This window comes from Halichoeres trimaculatus, unplaced genomic scaffold, assembly GCF_033239565.1.
Source record: "Halichoeres trimaculatus isolate MK-OKI-2021-1 unplaced genomic scaffold, fHalTri1.1 fHalTri1_scaffold_2, whole genome shotgun sequence".
Classification (NCBI taxonomy): domain Eukaryota; kingdom Metazoa; phylum Chordata; class Actinopteri; order Labriformes; family Labridae; genus Halichoeres; species Halichoeres trimaculatus.
The window spans coordinates 26,004,397-26,024,144 of record NW_027437180.1 but is presented as its reverse complement, the minus strand read 5'-3'; the positions used below and the strand labels follow the sequence as shown (position 1 = coordinate 26,024,144).

The 19,748-nt window shown below is 41.4% G+C and overlaps 1 protein-coding gene across 1 annotated transcript in view; it reads right to left on the bottom strand.

Annotated features, from left to right (window-relative positions):
- Positions 1-667: 667 nt before the first annotated feature.
- Positions 668-19,748, bottom strand: part of frem3 (Fras1 related extracellular matrix 3) — a 30,366-nt gene continuing 11,285 nt past the window's right edge. Inside the window, exons 3-24 of the mRNA XM_074693861.1 lie at positions 14,446-14,592; positions 13,447-13,677; positions 13,231-13,356; positions 11,489-11,740; positions 7,499-7,648; positions 7,198-7,407; positions 6,771-6,968; positions 6,523-6,687; positions 6,016-6,198; positions 5,784-5,914; positions 4,990-5,148; positions 4,606-4,909; positions 4,385-4,516; positions 3,960-4,291; positions 3,295-3,487; positions 3,103-3,207; positions 2,679-2,806; positions 2,468-2,602; positions 2,200-2,326; positions 1,915-2,102; positions 1,669-1,815; positions 668-1,578 (exon numbers count right to left, since the gene is read on the bottom strand). Coding sequence (XP_074549962.1) covers positions 1,009-1,578; positions 1,669-1,815; positions 1,915-2,102; positions 2,200-2,326; positions 2,468-2,602; positions 2,679-2,806; positions 3,103-3,207; positions 3,295-3,487; positions 3,960-4,291; positions 4,385-4,516; positions 4,606-4,909; positions 4,990-5,148; positions 5,784-5,914; positions 6,016-6,198; positions 6,523-6,687; positions 6,771-6,968; positions 7,198-7,407; positions 7,499-7,648; positions 11,489-11,740; positions 13,231-13,356; positions 13,447-13,677; positions 14,446-14,592 — 4,313 coding nt within the window. The 3' untranslated portion in view covers positions 668-1,008. The remainder of the gene's footprint in view (positions 1,579-1,668; positions 1,816-1,914; positions 2,103-2,199; positions 2,327-2,467; positions 2,603-2,678; positions 2,807-3,102; positions 3,208-3,294; positions 3,488-3,959; positions 4,292-4,384; positions 4,517-4,605; positions 4,910-4,989; positions 5,149-5,783; positions 5,915-6,015; positions 6,199-6,522; positions 6,688-6,770; positions 6,969-7,197; positions 7,408-7,498; positions 7,649-11,488; positions 11,741-13,230; positions 13,357-13,446; positions 13,678-14,445; positions 14,593-19,748) is intronic.

Below are 19,748 nucleotides of genomic sequence, written 5' to 3'. Positions count from 1 at the left end.
CTCTTCAGTAAAAATGACACCAGTTCAAAAAAAGACATTTATATTTGGCAGTTGAAGTGTAAATACATCCAAACTCTTGTCACAAATGAATAAAGTCATAAAAGTCAACAGCAACAGTTGGCACGTGAAAATATACTGTCAGCTGCAGGAGAAAAAAAAAAAACTTTTACTGCACTTTTTTTTCAGGACTTTGATCAACAAACCAGAGACATAGTTCATATTTCAAGTTTTACCAGGGTGATATAATACCTTTTTTTATCGTCCTACATTGATATGTACACAGAAAGGTTTGTACAGCCACATTGACCTGAAAGAAAAGTTTTAAAAAGTAAAAATTTCTGCATCCTAAAAAAGCAAAAATGTCATCTACAATCCCTTTCAGTGACCCTATATTGTTTTTTTTTCTCCGCAATGTATGTATACTGCAGGCCTTTTAGGGCATAACCGTAAATTATCTGTATTAAAAAATCATCTATCACACTGTCATTCATTAAGGTCAGCTTCAACTAACATTCAGTTCATTTTCCTCAACTCCGTACAAACAAAACATTGAATTTCAGTTATAAAAAAACTATTTTTAAAGGAACATCATAGAAAATTATTTTCTATCATTCAATTCAAACAAGGTTGCTTTTCACTGAAATGATTGTATGTACTCAATTGGGGTTTTCATGCGTTTGCAAAAGTTAGACAAAGCAGGATTTTTTACAACTTGGCAACCAATAGAGAATATAAATCATCTTGAGGGGCTTCCATATACATCCATCATTCATAAAACCTACAGTACATTACAACAAGAACTAACCTTTATCAGAGATAGATAGGTCTCTGAGATTTGGTGCATTCTCTGCATTTAGACCCCAAGCACTGACACAATGTGCTGTCCACAGGTTGTACTGGGCGCTATTCAGTGCTACAAAAGTTGGGTGTTGAAGGCACAATGGTGGAAGAGACTCAAAGTCTTTAATTAAAAAGGGGCGGTTGTTAAAGGTGAGTGGGGCTTCACTTTTAGACTTCAGAGCTATCTGAGCTGCTCCACATGCTTGCTGAGCCTTGACTGAAGCCGTTGTAGGCAGAGGAAGAGGAAGTGGCATACGGAGGCTGCTGGCTCTTCTTTTCCCTCTTTTTGCGTCGCAGCAGCAGAAGGACAATAGTTGCGATGAGGCAGATAAGGAGAATCAGACCTGCGAGGCCGACTAACATGGGTAGAGTGGAGGTGTCGACTGGCTCTCTGCCAGAACTCTCCAGCAGGGGGCGCTCCAGGAGGGAGTCACGATTTGGGGACCAGGGCTGGCGCTGGCTTACCACCATGCGGTCTGATCGGTCCAGGGATATGTGCTGGATGTTGGTGCCTCGATTGTTTTCTACACCGATGTCCTGGACCAGAGAAGGGCTAGAATAAGCAGGGGCAGCACGGCGTTGGCGGTTGGGGGCCATGTTGGATGCACCAGGCTGCTCAACTGAAGACATGCTGTGATGCAGGTACTCTACGCTGCGCTTTCCAATATTGCGGTTTGCATTTTCTCTGGAGCGGACTGTGTAAATAGTGTGGATGAACCATTCTCGACCAGCAGCCACCTTCAGAAGAACATTAATGTTAGTCTGTACCATATTAAGTTTGTGTTTACACTACCCATGAATCAGCTGTGTTCAGAAAATCATACAAACCTGGAAAAGTGGAGACGAGGAGAGAGTAAAACCATCTGATCCTGGCTGTTTGACCAAAGGCAGACCTCCAGGTGTGTCTTGAGCCAGTGTGGCCTTAAAGGCAACATCACCAAATGTTGTAGCTTGAGTCTCTGGCTGGGCTTTGTCCTGAAATCAAACACATGAAAATTAGAAAGAGTTGTCCTGTCTTTTTGGACCAACTCTTCCCCAAACTCCCTTAAATAAGTAGGATTTGTTGCATCTTACCAAGATCTTGAATCTGTAAAGCAAAGATGGAGCATCTGCCAGGCAGCCATACTCCTTGTTAGTTGGATTGTACTTGGGGACATAGCCATCAGCTCCAGTACAAAGGAATACTTTCTCAATACTGCAAAAGAAGGAGTCACCCAGGTTCTGGACCGGGTCAACCATCACACGGCCGTAGATAGAGGAGCCTGAAGCAAGAATTTGAATTGTTAGACATGACCATCAGAGGGTCTGTTGTTCTCAGTTGTAGTGTTTACTAGGATCCATTAGGTGTCAGTGTTGTACCTTCTGAAAATGCAGTATCAGTCCCTTCGCCAAAGCCCATGGAGCCATCAGACAGCCACAGCTCCCTCTTGGACAGCAGGAACATCTGAGTGTTGAGGCTAAACTCAGCTGCAACTGGGTCGCTTACCTAGGGTGCAAAACAAAGACATTTTTTCTCAGAACAGCTGCAGATAAGGCACAAATCCATTTAGAGTGAGATTTTTGTTTTGATCTTGGTTGGTATTAACTGAATCTGAATTCTTTGACAATATTTTTATCCAGGTCTAACCTGCTGGAAGCGAATGTCCATGTCAAATGTAAGTGGCTCTCTTGGGTGGCAGACAGGAGGGATGCTGAACTCCCCATTGGGTGATGCAATGCAGGGGACCATCTTTACTGTATAGGTCCCTGAGTAGTCTCGCACCTACCGTGTGAGAGAAACAATGTTAAAGCTGTCAGTAGCATTACACCTGAAAATCTTTAACTGCCTGAAAACTCACAGCAAAGTCTGAGACAAAGCTCCACTGCTGCATTGGCTGGTTGTAAGTGGGCTCAGTCCGGATCAAAGAGAGACTGAATGTCAATCCAGGGTGGTCAGCACACATCACCATGGAGGACACGCTTGTTCCTGAAAACACAGGTGTACTGTTATGAATCTTTTAAGCTACATTTTGTACAAACTAAATCTTTCCATATATAGATTGACCTTTACATTGTTTTGTCAACTCTCAACACTTCAGGGTCACTTTGATGTCTGCTGAAATGACCCCTGTCACTTTCACACAGAAATAACCTCAATGTAGAAGTCCAGAAATAGATGAAAGGGTGTGAGTAACAGGGTAATCCAACAAGAGGTTGCTGTATAGAATTAGCTCACTGGAGAGGTTAAGGGTATGTTTGTGTGTATTGGTGTCACCCACTTACCTGGATGGGACATAACAAACTGCCCCCTAAAGCGAGCCTCTGTCTTGAAGTTGACCACCAGACGTCCCTCCTCATTAATTCGCATACTGGTTGGGTACATGGCTCCTGCAAAAATAAAGAGAATTTAGCTTTACAGGGTTTAACAAATGCATCCTTTTCGAAGGCAGCGGCAGCAGGAGCCGCAGAACATACCTTGTAGCTCTGCCTCAGGTGGGCTTCCTATGCCGTCCTGCCACAGAATTGCTGTATCATAGACAAAGGTAAGTTTGAGCTCTGACTGCAGGTCAAAGTGCTGCCAGCCTCCCACAGCCACAGGAGAGTGGAAGACGTAGGACACAAACAGAGGAACACGCAGGGTGACATAGGACTGGACCAGGTTCAGCACCTAAGAAGGAAACAAATCCGACAAGGGCAAAGCTGTACATGAGTGTGAAGGCCTTATCACCAAGGCTGGATGAGTTTGACTGTACATCTTTGTGGGGCTGAAAAAACTTGATCAAGAAAATTGGTGCATGCTGTAGTTCCAAAACTAATTTGGCTTTGTCAGAGAATACATAGTTCCCAACCCATGGCTTTGACCCTATCAGCTTATGCAGAGAACATGACAGATAACAGTCAACTTTATTAAAACTTACGAGAGCAACAAATCGTGGCCTTATAGGACAGTGATTGTGCAGTAGACTGACTGCTGTAGTTTTGATGAAAAGGCTGCAGTGTTCATTCATGACCACAATGAGAGGGTGATAAAATGAGAGCCCTGCTTTAAACAGGCTAGTCAGGGGTATGCTAATGCTAATTAAAGATTAGATGAAAAACTGATTAAGACATGCCAGTTTTTGCTTTCCTGTTTCTCTTACCTGTCCATCAGTGCCAATAGATCCTCCACAGTCATTCAGCAGCTCTGACATGTCGTAGTAGCTGGTAAACTCCCACAGACAGGCCTCTAAGTTGAGGTTCCTGTAGAAGCGCAGAGAGTTGGCAGAACGCATGATTGTGCTGTACTGGTAGGGTGAAGTCTCGCCAATGATTTCAGGGTTCTTTGTTGCATCTGTGATAAAGCCATGGCCTGTTTGGATCTCATTGAAGTCAAGCAAGTTGGAGCAGCGATGGTTGCCAACTCGTGTGCCGTCTGGGCTCAGGGTGAGCTCAAAGTTGGACATAGGTCTTGTGGAAATCACTGGTAACATTCCTGGATGTAAATAAATAAGTGTAAAGTATCCATCCTTGTATAGGTTAAGAAATGGTGATAGAGCAATGGCTGCAACAAGTGTAAACTACTCACCATCCATGTGAGGCATGTTAACTGTCAGTTTGATGAGGTTTGGGAAGTCTGGGTCATCTGGACCAGTGTAGCGGATCTTAGCAGAGAAAGGCTCAGCTCCAACAGTGCCTTGGACACGAGGCTGGCACATACCTGCAAAGAGTTGAAAGTTTGTTCATTCATGGAACTCTGTTTCTGGAATAAAATAACATCAATCCTTAATATCCCACCAGTCCTCTTACCTTCTTCCTTGCTGATCACGACAATGGGGCTGGACAGCTCCAGGCCAGATTCCCCGTTGGCATTAAAGGCTCTTGCTGCACACTGAACCCTGGAACCAGCCTGGAAATAGATTGAATCCAAAGTGATGGACTTGGTGTTGGTGAAGAAAGTATTGGTGTCCACCTCCCTCATAGGACTTGTCACTCCATCGGATCCAGTGGGAGCACTGATCAGCCAGCGATACTGGGTAAGAGTGTCGTTGATGTTCTCGGCAGAACAGATGGAGCCGGTTTTATCAAAGTCATTGTACTTTGGGTTGCAAGCCTGCAAGAGACAGAGGCAACTGTTGAATTAAAGTCATTTAAATGGTGTGGTTCTTAAAGCAACAGAAAGGCTGCACTTACCGTCACACATACAACAGGGTAACCGTTAGGGGGATTGGGCTTGTCTTTGGTTTTAGCTGTGTCATCATACATTAAAAGGGAGACCACATGAGGCACGGCAGGGAAGGTAACATCCGCAACGCTGTCCATCTCCTCGATGTACACAATGGCCTTGTTCATCTTGCAAGAGAGGGAAAGGCAATGTTAGCTAAATTCAGTTTTGGACAATGAAGTAGTCCATTGAAGTCTGCTGTGATGACCTATGATTGAAGACCTATCATGGAACCGATTGGCTGTTGTTGGAAGATGATAAAACCTCCAAGAACAACAGCAAATATCCCTGGGCCTCTGGTTTTTCAGAGAAGACATAAAGGATATCCACGCCAAGACTCATTTTTTTTAAATTAGATGGTCATTATTTACAGCACAACTCTTAGCTTAAAGAGCAAGAACAGTGTTAAAAAGAGTCTTTTTTTAAAAAATATCAGCTTTATTAATAATTTCTGTGACATGTCTGATGTGGGGTGTATAGGTAGAATGTCACAGTTCTGTTTATAGGTTTGTCTACTGTTTGGCCCTGCTGGGACATTCCCTCCAGCATCTCATTCCACAGGGAAAAGCTTTTTATAAGACTCTGTGGTTCAGGCCGCTGACAGCAATGCCAGCTGCTGCTCGGCTATTTTCATACAGGGCTGACATGACATGGCGCATGCTCACGTGTGTAAATTTGCAGCACTGTACGTGTGCACATATAGGACTTGCTACTGGTTTATATTTGTAAATGTGCGTGAGTGACCTTGTGGCCTTTGTGTCACCTGTATTTCAGCCACCATGTTGTCATCAGGCTTCATGTGAACAGTGAAGGCCTCTCTCATCTCACGCTCACCATCGTACAAGATCTCAATCTCAACAAAGTGTTCCTTCTCGCCCTCCTTGAACTCAACATCTACGACATGGGGACAATAAAGAAAGCAATGATCGTTAGCAAACATAGACTTTCGTCAAGAGGAGAAATGTTTCAATGGAGTCACCAAACCGGGTCTTTACCCTCTGACAGTGGGTTGTAGTCTTCTCCAGAGGTTGCAGATCCATCTTTTGTGTGCACTCTCACCAAGGATAATTTTGAAGTGTCTCCAGTACGCAGGATGGGAATCTTTACTATAGCAATATTTCCTTTCACCTGAGGTTCACGCACACTGTATTTGATCTCAGAAAAACGGATGATGGGCTCTAAAAGAGGAGGAAAATAGATCATGATAAAAAAGATGTAGAACTTATAGGCAGAGATGCCAGTCAAGGAATCTGTATTAATATTGTCATGTCGTTTCTGCTAATTTGATTCAATAAAAATCCATTTAAATTCATTCAAATATTTATGACCTAATTTTTTGAAAACTGGTCCCAATTTTGGCCCATTTCTTCGAATGCATTGCTTTTCTCTAAATGAAATTGCTGTTTTGAGTGATATTTAGAATGTTTATGTCCACTTGGTTTGGTCATTTACATCATTAGGTCTTATTCAAATAATTTACTTTGTTTTGGTGTGGTACGTACTGTCTTTCTCATCCGTGACTGTGACCACAGCCTCCTTCTGCTCCCCTATCGACGCTCCATATGGAGACTTGCTTTTGGGAGTTCCTAGAACAAGTCTGAAGTCCTCATCCTCTTCATGAATGGAGTCATCCATCAGGCTAACCACACACTGCTTCTCAGTTTCACCTGGTGAAAATGGTTCATGTGCTCAGGTTAGAACTTGCTGGATGTTGTGATGTTGGGAGATGAAGATTGGAGAGACTTCTCACCTGGTAGGAAGGTGATGATTGATGCATCAGTATTGGGTCTCTCACTGTAGTCCATCATGACCTGAGCAGAGCCTTGGCGAGTGTAACAGCGTACTGTGGACCTGATGCTGATGTCTCCACTGCGGTACACTGTAGCTTTTACTTCCCCGTCAGACTCATCCACTTTGTAGGTTCCTTCTTTAAACTGTACCTTTGGCACTGTAGAGACAAGAATGAAGTCATTATTAGAGAGTCACACTGATTTTGAATAAAGTTACTCTAAACTTCAAGGTTTTCTGCAACATATTATTTCACATTTTTATAAAGGAACTAGAAAAACTCTTTCATCTGATTTTCAGCTGATCTGTATTAACTACATCATGTCATAAAGGATGTACTTTCAAGTCAAAGACATTCAGCAGTCAGGTATTATGTGTTTGATACTCACAGTCAGTGACGGTATCATTGATGGTGATGAGGGTCTTGCTTGGTTCTCCCAGCACAGCATTCATAGGCATCCTCAACACAAGGTCAAAGGTCTCAGGCCCCTCCAGTTCTGGCTGTCCCAGATCATCCAGGATGGTCACTCTAAACGTCTGCATTGTCACTCCAGGAGCAAAGTCGAGGTTTCGGCTGATGCCAACGTAGTCCAGTCCAGCTGTAAGTTTCATAAAGACCCATGAACTGAGAATGTGATACAAATTTCCGATCTTACTCTGTTGATTCTTTCATTCTGTTGTTGACTTTACCTTCTGCTGAGACGGGATCGCTCTTCCTGGAGCGGACAGTGACAGTAGCTGTCTTAGATAGGTCTGTTCCTGTCCTCCAGACCTTCACCTCCACATAGCCTGCGCTTTCATCCACGACATACTCAGGCTCTCCAAAGTACAGAGAGGGCTCTGTGGAAAATAGGAATTATAGGAAAAAAAGACTAATGAAAGCTGGACTTCTGAAGTTGTTTCTGAGTATTTATAAACTCCATTTTATTTTTTGTATTTTTGCAGTCATGTTCAGGGGTTAGTTGTCATGAATGGCTGAGCAAACTGCCTCCTTTCTGACTCAGCACAGGAAAATAGCTGTCATCCCTCTTATCCTGTTCTCCTTCAACTTTCCTCCCCCACTTATCTAGATCCAGGCGGCTCTGTCTGAACTCACCGCCAAAGAGCTGAGGATACACCTGAATAATAAGGTGCTTACCTGTGTGTGCACACAGTAAGTTGCTCTTTTGAAGGGATGTTCCCAGTTTCTGATGATAGAGCTGCTGATAAGCAGTATGGTGAAGGTTTGGCAGAGACAGAGAAGCAACCGTCTACTTTGTGGAGGCAGAGGGCAAGAATTTAGACTCCGGGGACACAGTCAATTCATCTGTCTTCACTTGTTTATAAAGAGTGTTTTCATCACACTGTGTCAGGCCAGTGCTCTTAAAGATCAGCTGATAGAGGTGCAAATTCAGCCCTTAAGCTTTACTTTGGAAATCAACAAAGGCAAAAAAAGAAAGAAACATTTAATGGAAGTGAAAGCTTTTAATAAAACAAATATATCCCACTACAAATCTAAAGATAAGGTTGTTTTGTTTGTCACAGGTTTTACCTGCTGTTTGGCAGATTGGTGAGAACTATGTTTGCTGTTTAAACTGCAAAAGAATGAGAGGTGAAGAAGGGATGGGAAAAATGTTTACGTTTCATATATACCTGTTCAGCTGATGAGCCAAGAAAATTCCTTTTTAAGCACATATGAGGTAATTAATGTAGATTTTAATGATCTGTTGAAAGGCAGTTTCACCAAACTGAGGAGGTGACTTATGAATTAGATTTGGCTCAGGAAATAAGCAACAAGACCACCTGAAAAGCCAGTTGAAAGGTCTCCTTGAGGATGCTGAGCTATGGAACAGCTCTGGCTAATGCTCCCTCCAGCAAAACAACCACTTGTATAAGGGCCTGTGTCCACTTACAGCCTCTTAAGCAAAACTTTTCTGTATCTAAGTAACAATATGCATCAGTGAGAAGTGCTCTGAAATTGAGGTCATAGGCGCTGCAAGTGCAAAAGCACAGAGTAAACACAGGCCCTGATGGTGTTGATGTTAGCAGACTAAACTTTTGTTTGGGGTAAATGACATAAAGTCATTCATCTTCTGTAAGTTTAAAGTTCTGGGTTATGTTTTATCAATATACCATAGATTTCAAATTGAGCTACAATCCTAAGCCTTCGCTGCGGTCATTGTACAACAGCTGCAATATTAAAAAACAATCAGATCATATTTAATAATTTCCACAAGGTTACGGTGTCTAAATGCAGCAACATCTCAGAACAAGTCCAGTTTGGTGTCTTTTTATCTGCTTGACATTTGTGCGTGAATATTGCTAGATGACTGTGATAAAGTTGCTCCAAGGCTGCTTTTGTGTGGAAAGGATGACAGATCTTTGGTTTCATTTAGAGGTTTGACTTAAGCTTCAACTGACAACTGATGTTGAAAGGGTTTCTGGCATGCTGTCAATGCCTTTCAGCTTCCAAGCCAGCTATTTAGTACCAAGGAGGATGTTAAAGAGAGAATATAGAGGGAGGGAGCAAGTGCCAACATGGCAACCCTAAAGATCAGTGTGAGGAAGAGCCAGACGAATACAGTAACAATGAAGGCTGAATGCTGGCCAGAGTCCAAACCACAAGTTTACTCAGGCACGCAGATGATTTTACACACATACACACAGACACACAGACACACACACTGAAACAGATTTATGGTGGGGTGTTACTTCAGGGCCCACCAAGAAGCTGAACTACAATAGAGGTTTACACTGAGGAGGCATCTTTTGTCTCTTCACGTGTCTGGGAATGCACGCTGATTATTTATACATAAAGTCTGATTGTACTGCTGCTCCAAATGGGTTAGGAGGGTCTTTGACTAAAACAAGCAAGTCCAGAAAATTAGTCTCAGTGAAAAGTTTGAAACACAGGCTAGAAATGAAAAGAAGACTAATTGAATTACTTGTGCAAAAGTAAGAACATACATGTCTCAAGAAAGTGAGTGTTGAGGGGCTACAAAATCTCAGATTTTTCATTACTAAATTTGTCTTCTTAAGTTGGAAGTGTGGAGTATGTTTTACATCAATTAACTGTGGTAAAGTGGTTCTATAATATAAAACCAACTTAAACTAAACATTTAACACAAAGGGAAGAAAAATTTCAGAAATGAAGAATATAAAAACTAAATGTGACAATGATACAGTCACACGCTTGATTGCTGCAAACAGGACTTATTTATGACTGAATTATTATGGGTTATGATAATGTGACTTTGGACCACATGTCTAAAAAGGATGGAAATTATCCCTTCAAGATGGTAGGGATAAATGAATGTATGGACCACAAATTTAAACCAGTGGTCTCAAATAGGATTTTTTTTAAAGTACTTTATGTTATATTTTAAGTTGTTTTATCATTGAAAACAAACCACAAAAAGTCTTGATATTGTTCAGCTTTAACAAAAAACTTGGGAAATGTTGAAAAGTAACTGCTTTGCACTAAATTTAAGGGCAGGCCTATGGATTTCAAGATGAAATACACACATGTGGCTTGTTGGCCTTGGGAAAAAATAACAAAACGTGTTGATTGCCAGATCATGCAGTACCAAATGTGTTTTTGTTTTGGTCATGGACTTAAAATCACATTCAGCAAAAGAAGTATGTCTCAGATGTCCCCCTGGATAATATCCTGGACATCCATGACTTCATGGTTAAAAAGAAAGGATTTGAAGAATTTGTAGGCCACAATTTGTCAAATGTTTGTGACATCTGTTTGACAGATCAAATCAAACTGCTGACATTTATGTGATTTATAGCTTTTAAACCAGATTCTTTCTTTTGTTCAACGTGTTGTATCTTTAACAGGAAAAGGCACTACTGGTCTCAATACCACCTAACAGGGGGAGAGAGTAAAAACATGCCACTCATTTAGAGTCTTTGCACAATAGTCCCTCTCTCTGCACCACCTGCCTTTTGGTCCCAGCAGACAAAGGGATGCCCTCTGTTTCCCTTGAGCTCTTCTGAATACCGACAAGGGCGAGGGGTCGCTGGAGACGCACAGAGAGGTTTCAGAAACCCCTTTAATGTGATGGGCAGTCTACGGCGTAACAACAAGCACTCCTTCTCAACACCTGTCTATTGTTACCATGTTCCTAACACGGGGCGACAGACAGAGTGTGCTGGATAAATGAAGCAGAATGTGTAAACAAAGCAGCAAAGGAGGGGTTAATGGACCTGAAAGTACTGTAAAGCCATTAATGGATGTCCAGTATATCGGGCCAGTATAGAGGGCTTTTATTTTGGCAACTATGGGAACTTATGCGACTTATTGGTGTTCACATAGAGCCCTGAGCACTAGGATCACACACCTGCTACCACTGCTAATGACTGTTAGCTCATTACTTGTGTCAGCATGATGATAACTAATAACCTTGAGATGGATGACTTTACTGTATGTGCCAAGAGAAGAAAAATAGAGATCCTGGAGCATAACACTCATATCAGAAAAAGGTCATTTTGGGGTCAGTCTTCATTATTTCACATCTACAAATGTATGTGCATGTACGTCAGAAATTTCATCAATTATCTTGTCATTTTGGAGAAGAATATTTTTTCAGCTATATCTAGTTGGTAAAGTGTTAAACACAGTTCTTTGAGGGGTTTTTTATGTTACAGTTGGTGGTTAACAATTGCCTTTACATGTAAACATCCTTCACTCACCATCATCGCTGTCTGCCAGGATGGTGACCTTAGCAGATGGGAAGTTAGCCCCGATCTGTCCTCCCATAGGCATACTGAGGCTGACGTTGAAGCTCTCCTCCTCCTCATACAGGGAGTCATCGATGATTATGATGCGGCAGAGTTTCTCCCGTTCATCCTTGTCGAAACGCAGCACGCTGGTGTGGTCCTCAGGTCGAGTGATGTAATCAGAGTAGGACAGCACAGTGCTGGGGATGGTGCCCGTGGCAGTGGCTGAGGAATTATGGGAAAGCAGAGAATTTTGTTCAAGAACTAAAGTGTGGGGAAAAGAAAATCCATTCAGTTCCACATTTTCTATGTAACAAACATTTTTACACCCACGAAAAGTTTTGATCCTTTATTTTGAATCACTAAGTATCTCTGTTGTTTTATATTTTCTTTGTGCTGTAATCTGTTTTTGGTTTCCTGTTTCTCTTTATAGATCTATCTTGTGCTTGTTTTTTAATTAATGTGTTAGTTGTGTGTGTTCTTTTACTTGTTTCCTGTTTTATTTGGTAGCTCCTGCTCCCTGTGTGTCTGGTTTAGTTTCACCTCCTGCCCTTGTGTGTTTCCTATCTGTTTGATTGCCCCAGATTAGTTTCACCTGTGTCACACCTGTGTTTAATCACCCTTTGTGTATTTAGGTCATGTCCATAGCCGGGTATTTGGGAAACTGCATATATTTTTATATGATTACACCTGTTGTCCACATGAAACTGCAGCTTTATGTCACTAAAACTGAAAAAAAACTGAAAACTCCAGCCAAAGTGAAGATTTTGAAAAACTCCGGTTTCATGGTTTTGTGTGGACACCGGTAAACAGAGTTTTCGGTTCTCAAACGTCACAGCTGAATGACGGGGGCTCATTCTGATTGGCTGGCATGGGTTTTACGTCAGGAAAATACTGCCCATTATAGGTTTGGCATGCTTGGAGCCGCACTCACTAAAGTAGTTTTTAAACGAACAAGGGGGGGTACTCGTTTTTGAAAATACCCGGCTACGTGTGGACATGGCCTTAGTCTCTGTGTTTCAGTGTTTCTTTGTCAGATTGTATACAAATCTCTGTTTACTTTTGACTTCTCTTAGTGTCTCAGTTGGTTTTTGATTCTCTTTGTTTTGCCTTCATTACCAGTCATTACCTCTGCCAAGAGATTATGTTTTTGGGAGAGTTTGTCCGTCTGTTTGTCTGTGAACAACATAACTCAAAAAGTTAAGAACAGATCTTCAGAAAATTTTCAGAAAATGTTCAAAATGGGATAAGGCAGAATTTATTCAATTTTGGAGGTGATTCGGATCACCATCTGGATCCAGGATATTTTTAAAGGATTCTTTATCATTGTGAGATAGGGCTGTTTTCACTATATGTGTATATAACTCCACGATAAATGGTCAAATTGCTTTAAGGTCACCATAATTTCTGACAGATGTAAAAGTATGATCCAGATCCTGGCAATATTCTGGATACCAAGATCTGGGATATGAATATGTACTGGGTCATCATAATTTTCAACAATGTCAGTTGCAGGTTCGTAAGATAATTTGTTAACTAACACCAAATTGTAGCAGACAGTCTGCTGAAAGGGAGTATAACATTAAAGTAAGACTCAAGTGTTGCCTGACAATCACATTATGCTTGGTGGAGGTCTGCGCTCTCTGTTTCATAATTTCATTCAATTTTTGCACTTGCCCCCCACCCCCTTCCTTTTTTTCACAACTTCATCTCACCTTGCTGGGTGTAACAGACAACCATGAGTTCCTGGCTGGCATCCCCTGAGCGTCTGACAGGCACTAACAGCTCTCCAACATCTTCCTCAATCTTGTACTCTGCTTGAGGGATGAAGACTGTAGATTCTGTTCAGGAAGAGGAACATACTCTTGTTCAGTAAAGTGTGAAACAGCAGCAGCACTCATGGTTGTAAGTTGCCTTGGTTTGATTCATACCATCTCCAGGATCCACAATCTCAACTACTGCGGTGTCGGGGAACTCCAGCACAGCCATGACGGGGTCAGACAGCTGAATCTCAAAGGTCTCCGAGGTCTCAAACTCCTGGTCCGTGAAGATCTTCACCTTCCAGGTCGCTGTAGTCTGGCCAGGATTGAACTGAACCTGCTTCTGGGCTTTTCCTCGGAAGTCTTTGTCTTTTTCAGCTGTTCCATCTTTAGTAGCGATACCTAAGAGAGGGATGTGCATAATTTGATGCATCTAAGAGGTTGTAAGAATGGTGGATGCAGAAGTTAAAGTGAGTGTTTCTGAGCCAAAGACAAAAATATATTCTTATGTTGTACTTGAATATTTTTGTTCATACATGGAAAAAATCTGCATTTGTAGATCTATTTACACGTTTTTTATTCCTTTGCAATACATCTTCAAAGATAGAAATAAGTGTGGACGCTGGCATGTGTTGTTATAAATCTGTCACATGCAAGTGTCCCGCACAGCTAAACACACCAGCATGTTGACATTTCCTCCTGACCTTTGCTTTGAAAGGTTATATGTGCTTTCAATCAGACTTCTTTCAGACAAGACAGGACAACAGAGCTCTGAGTGGTCAAAGAAGAACAAAAGAGCTGTACCTTTAAGAACAGGAGAGTGTTTTCTAGAGCTGCTTTGAATTTAAGATTTTTCCTTTGGGAAAGCTGCACAACAGGACATGGATTTTAAATACGAGACATATGCTGAAGTTTTATAGCAGAGATGGCCTTTTAAATGGCTCATATATAACACTTTACAGTCTGAGGAAACAGTTTAAGGGGGAATAATTCATGGCTGAATTATCAGTTTAAAAGGGCATGTAGCAGAGTGCCATCAGGGTTCATATCCCCTCAGAGAAATGCTACAGGAACTCAGCTGCTGACTTGAATAAAGACAGAGAATGAAGATTGTATGTCGTAAACTGTTCATTTTGAAGTCAAACAACACCAGGATTTCACATGACTTACTGACAAAGGAGGTTTCCCCCAGGTAGCCTCTGCGTTTGAGTGTCACCTCCAGGAATTTGGCGTCCTCGTCGACTAAGTAGTATTCCCTCTCCAAAGAGATCCAGGCCCAGTTCAGCCTGAATGGCTGAGGCTTCAGTTTGTTTCCCCCTAAAAGACAAAGAAAAGGTTTTTTCACTGCTTTTTTTTTGTTTAAAAAATACAAGAATTCAAACCAGTGGTGTTTTTTACTCAATGCTGACTTCTCAGCTCTCATACAGCCAGAACAAGTGTAGAAATGACCATTCAGCTTGTGGCAAAACTCACTCATAATGTCTTTAATGAGCTAGTCTCCTGGAAATCTAACTTATCCTGGTAATCCACGCTCTGCTGCTCTCCCTCTTGAACAAGGTGATTTTCTGACACAAAGACCATCAAGGCTCCTTTGATGTGACTAAAAAGAGTGACTTTTGTCATACTTATCCACCAGATACTGGTTATACAACACTGAGTAAAGAAATCTGATTTGATAAGGAGACTTTCAAGAGTGGTGGGTAGCAAAAGCAAAGGGACTGTTTGATCAAGAATAACTCTACATCAGGAATTTTACCCTGAATAAACATCAAATTATGAGCAATACAACCATGCAGATGTTCAGAATAGCAACATTTTCTCCAAAACTTCTGCACATACTGAGCACTGAATCGTCATGCAGGGTTTTATCACTTTAAAGCCTTGGTCTAAAAGTGCCTCTTCCTCATTTCGAAGAGTCTGCCCTCTCGAAACATCTGAGCCCAACACCTATTTAAAGCTCAGTCAACTTCCACTGATCCATAACTTACAACCCAATCCTGCCCTTAATCCATACTATCTCATGACTCATGTAATCCTTCGAACTGTCGGCTCACTTTTGATCACTGACGTGATACTTCAGGGATATTTCAGATTATAGCTTCTCCTGGAAAATCTGGATGTTTTTTATGAATAACAGCAAAGGGCCATGACGTCTTATCCGTCGCGGGGCGAGCCTGGTGACCTGTGACTTTTGCTGTGAAATGGGTCAGGGCTTGATGGGTTCTTTGGATCAAGGATGTTAGAGAAGGCTCTCTCTCTTTAGTCTCGCACGACTGGTCACAGTGACAACGGCCCTGTTGACCTAACGCTGCTGGAGGATCCTGGAGGAAAACTCACTTGGGCAAAGGAAATGTCCAGCAGTTTGATGGGACAGTTTCCGACCTTTTCAAAAGTGGTAATATTTGATTTGTTTTAAGTCAGGATTAAGTGCACCAGACATGTTAAAAATCTTAGAGAAAAAACAGCAGGGAACAATGTAAAGGAGCATCCCGCTGTCCTCACAACAAGCCAGCATCAGGCTCAGTTTAGGCTCAGTGAGGGAGAAAGAGGCTGCACTCCTTCTGCTATGTGGCTGACGAGAATGAAAACACTGGGGGGTTGAATGTGGGTATTCTGAAATGTGTGTGTGTGTGTGTGTGTGTGTGTGTGTGTGTGTGTGTGTGTGTGTGTGTGTGTGTGTGTGTGTGTGTGTGTGTGCGTGTGTTTGGGGGGGGGGGGGGGGGGGGGGGGGGGGGCTGCATGTCCAAACCAAATCAGACTTAGACACAAGTGAAGTGAAAACCCTACTTAGTAAGCCCACGAGCATGTTTAGACTGAGCTGATAGCAACAAATGGATTCTATGGGACAATGACTAAAAATCAGAGCATCTCAAATGTTTGAAAAGTGCAAAGATACTTGCACATGAAAGTCCCCTGATCAAGTTATGACAGAAAACAGAAAAACTTTAAAAAGTAGCGATTTCATTTCAATGAGGCAAATAGTTGTTCTTTTTTAATACTCTGATGCATAATAGGTGAAAGCCTGTAATTTTTTTCTTCAATATTTAAATATTTTTGTTGGGACCCCCCCCACCCCCCCAAAAAAATAAAATAAAATAAAATAAAATAAAAATAAATAAATAAATAAATAAATAAATAAATAAATAAATAAATAAATAGATAAAAACATTTTAAAAAAACATATTCTATATCTATATGATTTTTTATCTTCATCCACCAAGCTTTTTGAACCCTCTGATGCATGACTGTAACTTTCTGGAAAAACATAGCTCTAGGAAGAATACAAACACTTTAGGAAGAAATCCTGAGACAGGCTGATACGCACCTCCACCACAGAAACCATTTCATTTCAGAGAAAATGACTTTTGAATAGCCCCCCACTGCAGTGACCACTTTCTGCCAGAGTATTAAGATTTCACAGTGTCAAGTCAGACTTCAAAGGAAGTCCATGCCAGCCATAGCCATCCCTCTGGACATGCCACTGCTCATCACTGAAGCATACATAGTTTAAGGCAGACAAGGAGGAGCAGCAGAGCCCAGCGGGCACAGATACCCTCAACCAGGCTCCATACTCAGGTTTCTAACAGTCATTGCTAAAAATACAAGACACATGTGTCACGGATGTTTTTTTTTCTACCATGACCCAGTTTTTTTGAGGTGTTGGCACAAGATTAAAAAAGGAAAAAGAAAAGGGAATTGGAATCCTTCTCAGAATTAAAAAATAACCTGAGTTTGGTCCTGATATTAAGTCCCATAGAGTCTTCCTCACCCATCAGAGTGTTTCTAGAGAAAGTATGTGCATGCTGGCGGCCCTCTTTGCAGCTGAGAGGCTTACTTGGAAGCTTTCGCCAAGGATTATCAAATGAACACAGCTGAGACAAAGAGGCTGCCTCTGTTTTGGCAAAGAGTGATCTGACAACTCAAGCTTTTTATCACTACAAGAACTGAAACAATGGAGTTTTTATGAATGAGGCAAAGGCAAAGTCTTTGAAGTTACTATTCACAGATTTTTAGACTATACTGTACAAAATATGGAATAATTCAAGTTTCAACAGAACAGTAATCAGAATATGAATCTGCACAAGGATGCCTCTGAGGAGTTTTTAACTGATTGTGAAGCAGACTGAAATCGAAAGTGATCTTTGACCCATGAAAGCGAACAGGATAATCAGAAAAGCTAGAAAAAAAGACTTAACTGTTCTTTAAGTTTGTTTTATGAGCACAAGGTTCCTTACTCGGAATTCATCATCTTGTGGTTTTGTCAACTACTGCTCCAGGTCACCATAAGGCCATCAGTCGGTCTAGTTTAGTCTTAGTCTGTCAATTTTATTGCAAAATATTAAAATGACTTTCAAAACTGAGTAAATACCCACCCCACATATGAACCAACAGAACTGTGGAGAGCAGTGAACAACTCACATCTGCCATTTCCCTTGACCTGACTGTTCTGTTGGTTTATTACACTCTTTGGTCAACAGGTGGTTTTTGTCTGTCGTATATGTGGCTACTTTTGTCCGGAATAACAGCTGTCAAGGGTCCAAAATTTCTGTTCCCCACAGCATTTCTCTTCTCTTCCTAAAAATGTTAAGTATCTGATTCACTTTTGAAGCTCCTGTGGTTTGTGTGAATTTTGGCGCCCCCAAGGATTAAGTGATATTTGTATCGCTTTGCACTTAAAAAAAAAAAAATAAATAAAAAAAAATTGAGGATTTAACTTTACTGACTTTAAGTCTCTGAGTCATACACACAACTATGGTTACAAGTATTGAAAATTATAAGAATAAATCTTATTTCTGATGGTCTTTTTTTTGTAGAGACAGTAAATTTCAGTCTGATCATAACCAGCTCAAAACTCATCACAGGAGCTTTAACTCCAACAAAGTCACAGTGAAATAAAGTAAGACAGAGAAACAATATCTGTGTCTTTGTCTCCCTCTCCTCCTTCCCGCCAGACTCCCAGACTACATGCAACAGAGTGACAGCTGTCCTCTCCAACCCCCCCCCCCATTCCCCTTCCTCCCTGTGTCGGCTTTGTTCGTCGGGGGGACGGACAACTGAGAGGGACAGCAGGCCACAGTCTGGGTGGGCCAGCTCTACCAGCGTGGCATGGCTCCCTGCATGCCTCCACTTTGTTCACTGCAGTGTAGGAGAGGAGGATCGTCTCCTTTCTTTCTGGTTTCCATTGTTCATATTGTCATACACTGAGGTCTGAGCTGGCACCAATCTGAGCAAATCAAGAAATGATCGAGTCGCCAGACTGGCTTTGGGACTATGAAACTGACACCTCAGGAAGTAAAAAGTCAAACTTTGCCCCAGAGATGAACTTAAAATACAAATTAGAGGTCTGTTTAAAATAGTTGCAAACATAGAAATAGAAATAGACACTCCACACATGATTTATGTTCTACGTCATTAAATTTTAATGGCACTGAAATTATATTAGACCAGCAGTTAAATGCAAGACATACAGTAGCTGCCTGTCTTGGTTCACGTTTCCATTGGTCTTAAAAACTGTCAATCATCATAATTCCTGCTGAGATGAAAAGCTTTATAGCAGCTAATTCATAAATTAAAGTCAGTCTGATGGTCCCTCATCTCTAACGAGGATGGGATATGAATATTAAAGAGACATGTTATCCTGTTCTAGGACCTGAATGAGACGCCTGCTATGTGCTGCACATGTAGGCACAGAATTCCACAAAAAAATTCTGCTTAAAAAAGCAATGAAGAATTTGATTCCTTTTTGGCTTTAGCTAAAGCATAGTTAAACGATTCGGAGAAATAAAGATCATTTAAAACTTTACTAATCCAAAATTCTGCTTCAGCCAACATCAAGGGAAACGCAGGAAACTATAGCCTAAGAAATCCTCACAGGGATCTTTCTTCATAAGCTTTTATTTACATAGCAGTGCTGCCTGCTCCATACATAGATGCAGGGGGATTGTGGGTCAGGCCAGAGATACTACAGAAAAGGAAGGTCAATATGAGGCTTTGACGTTCACCAGCATGATGCAAGAAAGAGCAACCAGCTAAGAATATCCTCATCAAGTGACAAGCGACGCCTTTATTGCGTTTCCTCATTAATCACCCCGTTGATATAAATACTCGGCAGGTTTCAGTCAACTATGAGTGGAATTCAGATATCTGTGTTTTTCAGTTTGGTCCAATAAATCATGAAGGTGTGAAAGAATAAAACAAAGGACTGTAAACAACTCTTTTCTATATTGTGATCCTGATAAGTACAGAGAGACATTTTTTAAATAGTGACAGCAAAAGCTTCCTCTCAGCACTCTGAAGAATTCATGTTGGGAATGCTATATGATAACATGTATTAATAACTCTTATCATTCCCTCCAGCATGAGCTGTAAATGGACACATCACGGTGGCTTGATTGCTGCTTCATTTCAGAACAGAGAGGTGATCCCGCTAGGATGTAGTAAATCATAATCTGACAAGGCCAGAGCGCCACATC